General features: G+C 48.1%; 3 protein-coding genes across 3 annotated transcripts in view; 1 reads left to right on the forward strand and 2 right to left on the reverse strand.

Annotated features, from left to right (window-relative positions):
• Nucleotides 1–3,670, reverse strand: part of CEP89 (centrosomal protein 89) — a 53,571-nt gene extending 49,901 nt beyond the window's left edge. The window contains exons 1-2 of the mRNA XM_069457217.1: nt 3,552–3,670; nt 570–676 (exon numbers count right to left, since the gene is read on the reverse strand). Of these exons, the coding sequence (XP_069313318.1) occupies nt 570–676; nt 3,552–3,644 (200 nt within the window). The 5' untranslated portion in view covers nt 3,645–3,670. The remainder of the gene's footprint in view (nt 1–569; nt 677–3,551) is intronic.
• Nucleotides 3,671–3,978: 308 nt separating this feature from the next.
• On the forward strand, nt 3,979–7,063 carry FAAP24 (FA core complex associated protein 24). The gene is made up of 5 exons (XM_069457837.1): nt 3,979–4,106; nt 4,298–4,416; nt 4,551–4,687; nt 4,869–5,021; nt 6,377–7,063. The coding sequence occupies exons 2-5, from the start codon at nt 4,311–4,313 to the stop codon at nt 6,623–6,625; spliced, it is 645 nt and encodes a 214-aa protein (XP_069313938.1). The 5' UTR covers nt 3,979–4,106; nt 4,298–4,310; the 3' UTR covers nt 6,626–7,063.
• A 442-nt stretch (nt 7,064–7,505) lies between these two features.
• RHPN2 (rhophilin Rho GTPase binding protein 2) overlaps nt 7,506–14,200 on the reverse strand; it is a 45,151-nt gene continuing 38,456 nt past the window's right edge. The window contains exons 11-15 of the mRNA XM_069458523.1: nt 13,588–13,782; nt 12,185–12,261; nt 10,980–11,126; nt 10,177–10,332; nt 7,506–8,773 (exon numbers count right to left, since the gene is read on the reverse strand). Of these exons, the coding sequence (XP_069314624.1) occupies nt 8,513–8,773; nt 10,177–10,332; nt 10,980–11,126; nt 12,185–12,261; nt 13,588–13,782 (836 nt within the window). The 3' untranslated portion in view covers nt 7,506–8,512. The remainder of the gene's footprint in view (nt 8,774–10,176; nt 10,333–10,979; nt 11,127–12,184; nt 12,262–13,587; nt 13,783–14,200) is intronic.

Here is a 14,200-nt window from a genome sequence, read left to right on the forward strand (position 1 = left end):
ATTTTATGGATTAAAAAGAGTCTAAAATTCTTCCGTATCTAAAACCTTGGAGGGCACAAGCAGGGGTCTCGAGTACACCCAGAAATAAAAGCCAGTCGGCTGTCCGGTGTGTCTGGACACTGGCAGAGGGGCATCCCAGGCCCTAACCGTAAACACGCTTCTCCTTCCTTCCCGTAAAGCGGCTCTTTAAAAGGCAAGCTTGTGGTTAAAAAGAAAAGTATGTGCACAGTTCAAAATTCCCTTTAAAGTACTATAAGCCTGAATACTTGGGCTTTAATGCTTTATATTTTGAAAAACACTAATTGTATTCAATTACAAAATGTGAGAACCTCATACACCTTGAAAGGGACAGACCCTAAGTAAATCCGTTACCCCTCAGAGAAACCACACTAAGTGCACCCTTACGGAACCGTGCTAAGTATTTCAGAGGACATAATGCTAACTGCCCTGTTAGTGATGTTCTGGCCAGTTTGGACTGTCCTAACAGTTCTAGCTGCCCAAACAGTTTGGATCCAGTACTTGGAAGCCGCGTACAGGGCGATCTCAGCACCTGCTCCTCTGAGACTCACCTTGGTCTCTCTGGCGACGGGTTGGGGCTGCGGGGTGGAGGCGTGCGGGGCACTGCGGGCTTCGGAGCGATGCTGGCTGCAGGGAGAAGGCCATGGACGATGTGTTTCTGCACAGATGAAACGCAGCAGAGGTCGCTGGGATGCAGGGCAATCACCTGAGTCTTGTTACCACCGCCGTGCCCCGCGCCCCAGGCTGAGAGGAGACACCTGTGCCGGCCACCCAGGGCTCCAGCTCCGCCAGAAGCCCCACCCCTCCCCTGCCATCCCCAACCCCCAGCTGGCCAGACACGTGCACCCACCCAGGGAGCAACATCACAGCTGCCCACTGTGGGGGCCGTCTTGTCCTACCCTCCTCAGAGCAGCTGCCCTGACTGTCCCCCAGAGTCACCCTCCAGGCCCTCCACTTGTCCCACAGCACTGCCCCTACTGATGTCTCCCGGGCTTCCCCCTACAAAGCAGGGCGACTTGCAGAGAAGCGGGTGACTCTTGTCTTTACCAATCCCAGAACTCTAGCCCTGAGCACGATGCCTCACACCTGGTGGGGGCTTAATAAAGATTCCAGGTGGCTTGTCTCAAAGATGCAGAGTAACAAAAACTAGCTCCTGCACACCATGAAAGTAGAGAACCCTGCTTTGGGTAACTGGGGGTCTCAGAAGTTTGAGTCTAGTCCAATCTCCGTTTCTGGGTACTAGCCATTCATTCACATCCACTAGAGGCAGACAGCAACGAAAAAATCTTGTCCTCATCCTCAAGGAAGGAGAGTATACAGGAAAAACTCTATTCTAGTTCTTATAGAGCACAGAAGAGCCAAGGGAAAGGGAAAAACAAAGTGCTGAGATGGCCTAGGGAGGGAAGGGTTCCTTTAGCTCTGGGCCAGCATGCGGACCTCAAATGCTCTCCGCAGAGAAGATCACAGAGGCATTCAGACTGGGTTTTCAAAGATGGCCACTGCTCCCACATTTGGAACTGTGATAGGAAAGCATTTTAGGAAGGGAGAACAAAGGAATGGAGCAAGCACAGTGCTCTGGTTTGCTGGAAAGCAGAGGCACCTGCGAGGGAGAGGTCAGAAGAGGGGCAGGGGTGAGAGTGGGATTACTGCCATCTGAAGAGCTTTCATTCCAGCCTGAGGAGATCCGGTGGCCCAGTGAGGAGCACCCACTGATGGGCCCTGGGAGGACTAATCGGGCAGTGTTTGGCACAAAGGGGGGAAGGGAGGCACAGTCAGGGGACACCCTTCAGGAGTAAGGGACGGCAGGCCTCCCAAAAGCCTCCCCACCCCACCCCAGTTCCACTTGCACAGCCACCCACCGGAGTAGGTCTTCCAGAACAGTCTCTGCCCAATCCCTCCACTCTCTGTTTACCCCTCAGCATGGCGCCTACCAGCCCGCATTTGTCCAGCACCTTGACAGTTTACATATGTGCCTCCTCCCCTGCCCCCACCACTTGGGAGAGGCTCAACAAGAAAGGGTTTTTTTTAACCTCCAAATCTCCAGAGGCTGCCATCTAGTAGGTTCTCCAAAAAGGCCTTGTGAGCTTTGTTGTTGTTTTTGAAAGAGCGAATCCCCTGTAGTATGCTAAACATCTCTTATACCTCCACAATCATTTCCTAACTATGGTCCTCTCACCTCCAAACTTTAAATCACAGGGCAATCCTACCTCAACCCAACATGAAAACCTTCCCCCATGGGAAGCCCCACTCTCTCGATGACAGGTAAATGCTCCGGTATGGCATAAAAGGCTGCTGTAAGCTGGTTCCTACCATTGGACCCACATTCATTTCTTGCTCACCCTCTTCATCCTTGCATTTATTCTCCAGGCTTTAACACCCAGAGTTGCCTTCCATTTCCCAAACAGCAAATAATTCATTCTTCTTCAGGCCTTGGCATATGCTGTCTTCTCCTCCTGGAATTCTTTCTCTACTCCCCTCAAGGCCCAGGCCAACTCTCCAGACTGACCTTGCTGCCCCTACCCTGGTACACATGTCTACAGTAGTTCTTGTTTTACCATCTTGTGAATTAGTTATGGATTTATCTATCCTCTAGACAATGTAGCCCAAGGCCATCAATCAGTTGTGGGTATCTGCACACACTAGGAACTTAACAATGTTTACTGCTTTGAATAAAAACTCAATAAACAGGCTGACTTGAGTTAGCAAAATTGCAATGCAAAAATGTTTCAGTTATGTCTTCACTGCTTCTCAACACCCTCCTGTCAGCAGGTCATAGGCTGAGAGCACAAAGCCAAATCAGACATGCCCTCTGGCTCACTTTAAAATACAGTTCAGGAGTGCCCTTATCACAGTGCTTTTTCTGCACTTAAAGTATTCATTTTGTGGAGAAGTGAAAGTAAGTAGGTTTGGGGTTTTTCCAGGCAACTATGGAAAAGGAAGGCAGCATCAAGGGAGTTGAGGGTGTATGCCGGGAGCGATGGACGGCGGACTTAGAGCTGGAAAAGAGGGCAGTGAGGACATCAGGGATGGGACAGTCAGTTAAAAGTTGGTAGGATCAATAGATTGTAGGGGGGAAGGGGGAGGTATGAACAGATCATTGGAGTTAGGATTCTAGAGGAAGTGAGTAGGCAGGAGGGACGGTCAGAGAACGAGGCTGGGAGTACAAGCATACAGTGACAGTGTGGCCGTGGAAGGACTCGGAGGGGAGCATTCGAGGCAGAAGGAATAGAAAAGGTGGAAGCCTAGACCGAGGCCGGAGTGGCTGGAGAGGGTGTACGGTGGTGGTGGTGGTGGTGGTGGTGGTAATGGCATTGTTTTCTAACAAGGGCAGAGGCACGATCAGATTTGAGTTTTAAAATAATTCCTTTGGCTGCTGTGTGGAGAGTGGACCTGGGGCAGGACAAGAGCGGAAACAGAGAGAGAAACCAGCCAGGAGCTGCCGCAGCAGCCAGACAGATGCGGGAGGGCGGGGTGGATGGAGGCGGAAACAGCCTACCGATGTATTTGGTGGGGATGGGCGAGGATCTACTTACGAACTGGTTCCTGCGGCCTCTCCGAAACCCCAGGAGCATCCTTGCGGCGGGTGGGTGGGCGCACCAGGGCCTGGATTTACCGGCAGATCTCATCACAGCCAGGGCCCCGCCGCTAAAGCAGTCCCCGGTCCCGAGGTCTTAGCCCTAGACGCTCTTTCATCCCAGAGGACTTTGCAACAACCATGTCTGCTATTGGCTCAATTTTGTCCGCAACCAATCAGAGCCAAGTTTACTTCCACACTCGTCGTGTTGGCAACCCGCAGGTTCCATTCAATTTCCCTCCAGAGCGGAAACCGTCTGCTCTGTCGGTTCTCTCATTGGCCAAATCAGGTGTCCATCTGCCACGCAACAGCCTATCCGCCGCCATGGGAGGCGGAGGGCGGGCTGGATGAAGGACTGGGAGAGCACCCGGGGCGCAAAGCCGGGAGTGGCCCTGCCTCGGGTAAAGTAGCTCCAGTAGACCGGGGCGGAGGTGGGGACCCTGCTGGCTCGGTCCCCGGCCTGGACTGGACTGAGGAGCCATCGTGCGGACCGAGCTGGGGTGCCAGGGGCCAGGTACGTGACGAAAATGAGGGACGCGGCCGCCGGGACAGGAATCTCCCGGTTCTTAGACTTCTACAAATAATTCAGTGTTGAAAGAACACTCTGCAGACGGGATCCTGCCACAGAGGCCCCGGCTTCGAGTGCAGTGTGGGGCCGTGTGCAGGACAGCCTGCTCAGGTGCCGTCTTGTATTCCCCTCATTAGGTCGAGACCAGCAATGGAAAGGAGCCCCCCTGATGGCCCGAGCCCCGTGCACGTGCCTTTGGGGCACATTGTGGCCAATGAGAAATGGCGCGGGTCGCAGCTGGCGCAAGAGATGCAAGGTAAGTGGGCTGCCTTCTGCGATAAGCCCTTTCCTGCCCGCCCCCCCCCCATTTTTTTTTTGTTTGTTTTAACGGTTTGTCTGTTGCTGCCTTTTCATACGAAACTGACTCACGGATCTCACTTTCATTTTAAGGGAAAATTAAGCTCATTTTTGAGGATGGCCTGACACCAGATTTTTGCCTGTCGAATAGATCCTGCATTCTTTATGTTACCGAAGCTGATTTGGTGGCAGGAAATGGCTACAGAAAGAGGCTTGTTCGCGTTAGAAATGTAAGTACTGGATTAAAGAAACTGAAGTTGAATGTTGACTTGGTTATCTTCCCCCCTTTCCCCTCCATCTCTTGGAATAATTTATAAAACCATTGGCCATTCCAAGCACAAAGTGATAGCTTTCTTAACCTTGAAAGGAATTTTGTCACAAAATGGCTTAATATCTTTTTTTCTTTTTAAGTCCAATAATCTTCAAGGCATTGTAGTAGTTGAAAAAACCCGGATGAGCGAACAATACTTCCCAGCCTTACAGAAGTTTACTGTGCTGGACCTTGGAATGGTGTTACTTCCGGTGGCCAACCAGATGGAAGCATCCTGCCTCATTGTCCAGTTAGTAAGTGTGGATTCCTGTACCTTCACAGTGGACCTGACCTCAGGCAGACTCTCAGCTGCCCTTGCTATAATTGCAACCTATCAGTCCAAACTGTGTCATTCCCTGTGTTGGTTTATAAAACCTTTTTGAGGAATTTATTAAGTTCAGAAGCTGCCTCTGCAGCCAGCTGAGCTTGCCACCCACTCTAGACAAGTGGATACAAAGTAAACAAGTTGGAGACCCAATCTGAGACTCCCAGGCTGTGGTGACGCCATCATTCATCATCCTGCACTTACTCTGGAGAAAATGTCAACTAGCAGCTGCTTTGCCTCATCCCCACGTATCTTTATTAAGCACCAGCACTTGCGTGTGCAAGTTTATAATGTTTACTTAAAAACAAAAAACCTGGTTCTCCATTGTCCTGACTTTTTAACTTGGTTGTACATTAGAATGTCCTGGGGAACTTGTAAAATAGTGATACATGAGCCTTACCTCTGACCAATTAAAAATCAAAACATGGCGGTAGGGCCTGAGCATCAATTTTTTTGTGTTATTATTTTATTTGGTTTGAGACAGAGTCTCACTCTGTCGTCCTGGGTAGAGTGCTGTGGCGTCAGCCTAGCTCACAGCAACCTCAAACTCCTGGGCTCTAGCGATCCTCAAGCTGGGATTGTAGGTGTGCACTACTGCGCCCGGCTAATTTTTTATTTTTTAGTAGAAACAGGGTCTCACTCTTGCTCAGGCTGGTCTCAAACTTCTGAGCTCAAGCCATCCTCCCGCCCCGGCCTCCCAGAGTGTTAGGATTACAGGTGTGAGCCACTGCGCCCGGGGCCTATGTTGTTTTTCAGTCTCCCCCTGTGATGTGCACCTAGGGTTGAGAACCAAAAATGCAGGCAGCCCTGTGTGGTTCGCTATTCCTAAGTTCTCTTGATATAATGCTGTTACCTGCCTTAGTATAACCACCACAAGCTGAAGACTGGGTTTCTCCTGTGACAGACAAGCTTCCTGCAGGTCCTGTATGAAGTAGATCTAGGTTAGGTCTAACTATCATTTAATCTTGCACAACTGAAATGTTTCTTAATGGACCATAGGAAAGTGTTTGAATTCCTATGTTTTTCATTAGTTTTATCTGAAACATTCTGAAAACTCAAATTTTTATAAATTGTCTACATCTTACTCCTTTGTATGGCTAATGATTCACATTTCAATAAGTTTGCTGATGTCTGAAAAATTATATTCATGGTATGTGAAAACATTTGTGCCCCCGAGTCAAGCTGAACCAAAGGGAAGAACTGAATTTCCGCAAAACAAGTTTTAAGAAAACTGCCAGTCCTCCAGAGGGCGCTCACGTGCTTTTCCTTTACTTTCTGGTTCAGGTTCAGGAGCAAACCAAAGAGCCCAGGAAGAACCCTTTTCTAAGGAAGAAACGGGCTCCGCTGTCTGAGCTCTCCCTGCTTCGAACTGTGCAGCGGATCCCCGGCGTTGGGAAAGTGAAAGCCCCCCTGCTGCTGCAGAAGTTTCCCAGTATCCAGCAACTGAGCAACGCTTCCGTCCGGGAACTGGAACCGGTGGCCGGACAAGCCGCAGCACAGCAAATCCATGCTTTCTTCACGCAGTCCGGGTGACAGCTGGCCCTTCGACCACAAACAGCGGGATCTTGTCTTCACATTCAAAAACTAGGAAAAAAAGACTTCTCACAGCAACTAGAAGAGCGGCGAGGCCTGAACGGAGCCCGCGGGTGGCCCTGCCTCGCCGTGTGCGTTGCCGTTGGCGGGCACTGCCCTCCCTCTGCTGAGAGGGGAAGGGCCAGTGGGCATCTTCCTCAGAGTCAGGGCCATATCATAACGTGTGACCTTGACCTGTGTCTGTCATAGAAAAGTCTAAAGAGTTTCAGATGGGGGATGGGACCATCTAAAGGAAAGAGATGTACAATGAAGCACTGTGTGCCCTAAGCCCCTTGTTCCTGGTGTCAGCGCTGCTGTTCGTATGTTACTACCTGTGCTTTGAGGCTGCCGCCAACGTAAACACTGGCACAACAGTTCCTTCCCTCATTCTTCCTTTCCTCCCATTTTCTTTTTTTTTGGTAGCTGTACAGTTTGTAATCACTGGGCATGTATTCTGGATCAGAAAGCCTGGAGTCTAAAGTTCCCATTTAAAGATGAAAACTCAATGTGTGTGAGGCAGGAAAGAATGTGTTTGTATGTGTGCAGCCCAACAGTGGGAGGACACACGAGCAAACATTAGGGGCAGCTGCATGCAGTGAGGAGCCAGGGGCTGGGAATCAAAAGGTACAGCTGCCTCTTCAAGAAATAAACACAATGAAAGATGCCGTACGTTTTAGAAGATGAAGGTAATGTGAAAGCTAAGTCCTACTTTGGGAAATGTTAGTCATTTTTAAAATCAAAACAATAAAAACACTTGTGCATTAAAGTAGAAACAATTTGAAAGGGGGGAATTAAAATGAAATAAAAGTGAAAGAAACAACTCGGGTGTGTGAATGTTTATTCAAACATTTATACAAACATGGCCCAAGGAGCAGTGGATACACTTTCCCAAAGGTGGTTGTTTCCCTTAAGATATTGCACAATAGGAAATAATTAAATTCTTGTTGATTCTCAAAATCAGATTTCAATGCTATATTTTTTAGCTATGGAATGTGTGTCGTGTCAACTGTGAATCTTAGTCACAGTATCATCCAACTTATAGCAAGAGAAATCAATTGGTAGGAATGTCACTTTAAAAAGTCAGAGCTTTAAATTTGAATCATTTACATTTTTACCTTATAAGATGTAAAAGTCCTTTTTTACCCCAGACTTAAAATATATAATTATGTACCTTCTACTTTAAACATGAAAAATGTTTTGAGTATCAAACAGTATATTATCTACCTTGTAGACAGCATCTTCATCTAACACTGCCACTGTGTTAGCAACTTTTAAATTAAATGACATCAAACTAGAAGAAAAGCTGCTCCTAAATTGTTTTTATTTAATAAATCAAGACAAATTTGGCACTAGACTTTATCTAGAGATAGCATTCATATTATATAGATATTAATAGTAAAATCTTGTTTTAGGTTAAATAATTCCTATTAGGAAGCAGCTCTTTGGAACGGTTTTTAGTAACACTAATTTAATTCTACCATTATAGTCCTCTGAACTGCCTTCATTCAGGGGTCATGTGAAGTCTAAATTAAGGAATGATTATTACCCAAACCTGGAAACTATTACAAACACTCCTAACCATTTAAAACAGCCATATTTTCAACACTATTTACAATACTTTATATAATAAATAACTTGCAGCAATACAGTGACACTCCTCAAAGAAGTTTGCTTTTCACAAATTTCTAGAGGTTTCTTGTTACTTTCATAAAAACACATGAAATGCAAATTTATACCATGTGAAAATGGGATCTGAAAACATTTAGATATTTTCCATTATGGCACAAATTTTGAAGGCCTCGTCAGCACCGTCAATGTTTGGGGCCTGGACATGTTTATTTCCTCGTGTTAGTATAAAGAACTTTCAGAGTTGAGAAGGCTGAAAGGAGAGGGCAGCTTCTTCTTGATTTGAGGCCTCGAAACCCCGACCGAAGGGAGGCACAAGGTGCTGGCTGACTTCTGTCGGTTCTTACTGGTGCCCCAGCTCAGGAAGGAAAGCTTCTTCGTGATTTTCTTGGTTTTATAAGTTTTATCGTCGTCCTCAATGGCTAAGCAGATCATGGAATACGTTTTCTGCATTCCCACAGAGTACGTGGCACACTTATTATGCTGCACGTAGACAAGCAAGAAAAGGGTGTTAGACGTCTTCAAGATACCTGATCACCTGATACATGATCACCAAGTTGGAGACTCATTCTGCACTTACAGCATCCTCTTAAAAATTAAGTTGATACAATTCTGAAACTCAGGTGACCAACGCTTATGTAGAAAACAAGGAAAATTTTTAAGGAATATACTCAGTAGTAGCAACTCAGGCTTAGAAACCACTACTCACTTCTTGAGGTTCTTACTATATTTGAGAAAGGAATACAGAGTAATGGTCACCAAAATGAAAACACACAGACAATAGGGCTTCCCCCTCACCTGTTGGTGCCCCTGCCTGGGATGGTCCTCTTGTCCCTCTTCAGCTGGCCCTTCTCGTCACCTGCCTAGAGCAGCCTCTCCCCACCCCCAGTCATTCTACCACGTTCCACGTTTTCTTTTCTTTAAGGCACTTATCAAAATCACAACCAGGTATTTGCTTCTTTAGTGTTTCCCGGGGGGCAGGGACCTTATCGGTCGAATTTGAGCTGGAGTTCCAACACCCAGGAGAGTGCCTGGCACATAGCTGATGCTCAGTCAATATTTGTTCAGTGAATAAGTAGATGTTGTTTACAGGGAAGGTACAAGGTACATTAGTCAGTGTGGCAAAGTGCAGAAGAGAACCTGTGGTATGATTCCTCCCACTTGGAAAAATTAAAGGAGAAAACTGCACATGAACTTGCAGAGGAATTGAACACTTCCCAAGATCTCCCAGGAAATGGCTAACGCTGTCTCTGAGTTGTAGAGAGGGACCTTCATTAATTGTCTTAAGTCCATCTGTACTATTGGAACTGTTTTTTTTAAACACAAGTATGTATTACTTTTGTAATTAAACAGAATTTTTTTTTGATACAGAGTCTTGCTCTGTTGCTCGGGCTAGAGTGCAGTGACATCCTTATAGCTCACAGCAACCTCAAACTCCTGGGCTCAAGGGATCCCCCTGCCTCAGCCTCCCAAGGAGCTGGGACTACAGGCACACGCCACCATGCCCAGCTATTTTTTCTAATTTTTGGTAGAGATAGGGTCTCACTCTCGCTCAGGATGGTCTTGAATTCCTTGACCTCAAGCAATCCTCCTGCCTTGGCCTCCCAGATTGCTACAATTACAGGTGTGAGCCATTGCACCCGGTCAAACAGAATTTAATCAGAAAAATAAATCAATTATTTTTCTACAGGATTAAGAGGAGTTTTTCCAATTATCTCTTTGACCAAGGCAAGCACACCCCAGTGATTGCAAGCTTAGGTGTCCAGTCGTTTGTGCCACGTTACGCAGGTGGGAGGCAGAGGGCCTGGTAAACACCTCCGGGGCTCAGCATACAGAGAGTTCACTCCAGGCCAGTGTTTACCGCCCAGGGCAGTGTCGGCACTCACCATGGATGACGTGGAGTCCAGGAGGCTCACAACCTTCATCTCGATCTCGTCCTCACCAAAGCTCTTCAGCAGTTTCATAACCTCGCTCACCGTCAGCCACTTACAATCCACGCCTTGAATGGAAACAATGTAATCTCCCTCCTTGGCTCCTGCCAGCTACAAAGGTATTGTTTAAATAAAGGTCAACGTTTCGTTCACCCAAATCCCAGATCGTTTCCCAGATTCATTAACAAAATAGACATTTGCCTAAGTTTGCATCAAGAAAGCAAAAATTTAGGCCGGGTGCGGTGGCTCACGCCTGTAATCCTAGCACTCTGGGAGGCCGAGGTGGATGGATCACTCGAAGTCAGGAGTTCGAGACCGGCCTGAGCAAGAGCGAGACCCCGTCTCTACTAAAAATAGAAAGAAATTACCTGGCCAACTAAAAATATATATACAAAAAATTAGCTGGGCATGGTGGCACATGCCTGTAGTCCCAGCCACTCGGGAGGCTGAGGCAGGAGGATTGCCTGAGCCCAGGAGTTTGAGGTTGCTGTGAGCTAGGCTAATGCCATGGCACTCTAGCCTGGGCAACAAAGCGAGACTCTGTCTCAAAAAAAAAAAGAAAGCAAAAAATTAATCCTTTTCTGTCTGGGCATGTGGCATCCACGAGGCCTTTCACATAAAGTCAGGCTTCCGGCCTAGGTGCACCCTAAATGCAATCACCCAGATGTGTTTGAACTATTTCTTTGTATTTTCCCAGCCGGACTCCACACGAAGCTGCCAGAGGATTCTGCTGCCAAGCTGGAAAGGCGCGTGCTTACCGCGGCAGGGCAGTGCGGATCCAGGCAGTGGACCTGAACCGGGGCGTTGCCTCTCAAGGTGAACCCCAAGTCCCCTTCTTCTGCGGTGAAGTGAAGGCTTCGAGGAGGTGTCCACCTCTTGTTGGCCGAAAACACAGATAAGGGGCCCTTTGGAAGACAGCACCGTTAAGTGTGGGATTTGAAGGCTGAATCAGACATTTAAAAGCTAAAGGAAGTTTTGCCTCCTGTCCCTGAACAGCTCACTCGGCTTTGTTCACAGACTAACGATGCCGTCTCGGCTAATATTGTGCCAGAGCATCATACTAGAACACTGATTGCCACTTCTCCAACATATCCTATATATTTTCACTAAATTTATCTTTTAGAAATTATCTTAATTAAAATTATCTTAAAAATAAGATCTTTAATATAAAAAAAAAATCTAAAATACCTAAAAGTAAGTTTTTTAATATGTTATGGTCTGAATATTTGTGTCCCCTCCAAAATGTCTGTTAAAACCTAATCGCCAGGCTGGGCGCGGTGGCTCACGCCTCTAGTCCTAGCACTCTGGGAGGCCGAGGTGGGCGGATCGTTTGAGCTCAGGAGTTCGAGACCAGCCTGAGCAAGAGTGAGACCCCCGTCTCTACCAAAAAAATAGAAAGAAATTATCTGGACAGCTAAAAATATATATAGAAAAAATTAGCCAGGCATGGTGGCACATGCCTGTAGTCCCAGCTACTTGGGAGGCAGAGATAAGAGTTTGGGGTTACACTGAGCGAGGCTGATGCCACGGCACTCACTCTAGCCCGGGCAACAGAGCGAGACTGTCTAAAAAAAAAAAAAACACCTAATCCCCAATGGGATTACTAGGAGGTGGGGCCTTTTGAAAGGTGATTAGGTCGTGCAGGAGGAGCCCCCAAGATTGGGATTGGTGTCTTTATGAAACAGGCCCCAGGGAGCTCACTGGCCTCTTCTACCACATGAGGACACAGTGAGAAGGTGTCATCTATGAACCAGAGAGCAGGCCCCCACCACACACCAAATCTGCTGATGCCTTGATCTCAGACTTCCCAGCCTTAAGAACTGTGAGGAGTAAATTTCTGTCGTTTATAAGCCACCCAGTTTATGGTATTTTGTTACAGCAGCCCAAATGAACTAAGACAACAAACTAGCAAAATGTAAAAGCCATCTCCTTAGCTCACTTATGAAATAAGCATCCAACATACCAGCTTCTGAAAGAAGTCTGTTACTGCCAACTTGGAGAACTGGGGCGATGTAATCTCAACCTCTTGCTCAGTTTTAGCTAGAAAAGAAGATTAAAAATGAAAAGATAAGTGTCTCTGTAAATAGAAGTGAGTATCTAGGGAAGGGTGACTGGCACCCCCAAGGCGGATCACACCCCTCTGTCCACAGAAAGACCCTGCGCTTCTTACAAACCACTCAATACAGCGCCGGGCTCTGCCAGCCACTCGTCCACTACGAGAGCAGCGTCACCCCCACTGGAGCCGCACGTCTCCTCTCCGTGGAGTTCAAGTCTCTGCCTCCTAGTCACAGAGGTGACTACAGTGTCCCTGAAGGAGAATCCCTGGGCACCAGCCTGGTTCCACCTACCAGCTTGGTCACTTAGGGCAAGAACTTTGATCTCCCTGAGCCTTTATTTCTTCATCCCTACCCTGAGGGTGATGCTAGTACCTCCCTCGTAGCATTAGAGGGCTGAATGAGATCCTGTATACATATGGTGCCAACTGTCTGTCATGCCTGGCAGAGCCCAAATGTTCAAAAGGTATCCGACAACGTGACTATAGACAAACCGGGATTCTCGCTTGAGCAGGGCCCTGTCTCTAAGGAGCTGGTTCCTGAAAGCTGGGAGGGACCTCCAGAGACCGAAGACAGAGGTGCAGGAAGCAGGGTGAGAGGCGGGTACGCACAGAGGGGGCTCCCTCAGTCGGACTACCCTCCATCCCCCACCCCTAATTTCTGGAAAGATCCTGGTCATTCCTCACTGTGAAGCCACCTCTTTGGGGAGGTGCTCCTGCTCCCACCCTCCCAGGCAGAAGTGACTGTCACCTCCCCCAGGGCAGCAACTATCTATTGTTGTATTCCTGAACTCATGGCAGCGCTCAGCACCTAGGAGACGCTTAGGAATGTTGGTCGTGATGAAAGATGGAGGCAAAAGACAGCAAGGTGCAGAGCCCGGCAAAGACGTCAGGCCACAGGTAAAGCTCCTGGCAGGAGGTGACAGCTAAAACCCCAAAGCAGATCATGAGACGTTACGGAAAGGGATCTAGAGAAACAAACCAGGGAGAGCAGACCCTTGGCAGGTGCCTGGTGCCAAGGGAGGAGAGTCGCCGGGCAGGGGCGCGTCTTGCTGCAAAGGGGTGGACGAGGATGCAGACCATACGGAAGCCCCTGGACTTGGGAATCAGGAGATGAAAATTCCAGGGCAAGAACAGCACATCGGTCCCTCCTCTGTGCAGCCCTCAAATACCCAGCACACGGCGAGGGCTTGTCCGAGCCCTGCACACTCCGCAAAGAAAGGCTGGGTCTCCCGGGGTGCCCCTGCCTCTCGGGCGTGCTCTGTCCACAGGACTGGCACCCACACAACAGGCACATGGTCCCGGTGACTCACAAACAATGTCAGGAGCGTCGATCAAGTTCAGGAGATCATCGTCCGCCTGGTGCTGCGCGTACTTGAGCCGGGAGCGCTCGTGCGCCGCAAAGAGCACCTCCTGAAGCACCTCAATGTTGCGCAGCTTCTTGCACAGGCTGGCCTCCCGCACAGACTCCTCGTGGTGGGCAACGGCTCTGCGCAGGTGGGACTTCCCTGCAGACGGAAAGCACCCACCACGTGACACGGGAATGCATCACAGAGCGCCAGCCCGAGAAGGCGGACGTTCTCTTCTAAAGGATCTACCCGACAGCTTACGCCTCACTTATGTCCATAAAATATCCAATCAACAAATATTCACTGAATGTTCTAGGCACTAGAGATAGAGCAATTAACAAAAAATTGCCCCTGCATTCATGGAGTTCACATGTAAGGGTTGAAGACAGATAATTAACAAGCAAAGAAATATGTCATATGCAGAGTACAAAGAAATATGTAACAGACTGTGCAGTGAGACAAGGTACTAGAGAAAAATAAAGCAGGGTAGGCAGAAGTGGCAAGAGAAGGCGGGAATATGGGTTGTTCTGTGACGGGTGACCAAGAAAGGCTTTTTGAGATGGTAACTTTTGAGCAT

This window comes from Eulemur rufifrons, chromosome 24 (assembly GCF_041146395.1).
Source record: "Eulemur rufifrons isolate Redbay chromosome 24, OSU_ERuf_1, whole genome shotgun sequence".
Taxonomy (NCBI): domain Eukaryota; kingdom Metazoa; phylum Chordata; class Mammalia; order Primates; family Lemuridae; genus Eulemur; species Eulemur rufifrons.

Excerpts from the sequence above, each read along its gene's own strand:
- FAAP24 (XM_069457837.1), top strand. The coding sequence starts at position 4,311 with ATGGAAAGGAGCCCCCCTGATGGCCCGAGCCCCGTGCACGTGCCTTTG. Across the intron at positions 4,688-4,868 it reads GGCTTGTTCGCGTTAGAAAT|TCCAATAATCTTCAAGGCAT; the intron begins GTAAGTACTGGA and ends TTTCTTTTTAAG. Across the intron at positions 5,022-6,376 it reads CCTGCCTCATTGTCCAGTTA|GTTCAGGAGCAAACCAAAGA; the intron begins GTAAGTGTGGAT and ends TTTCTGGTTCAG.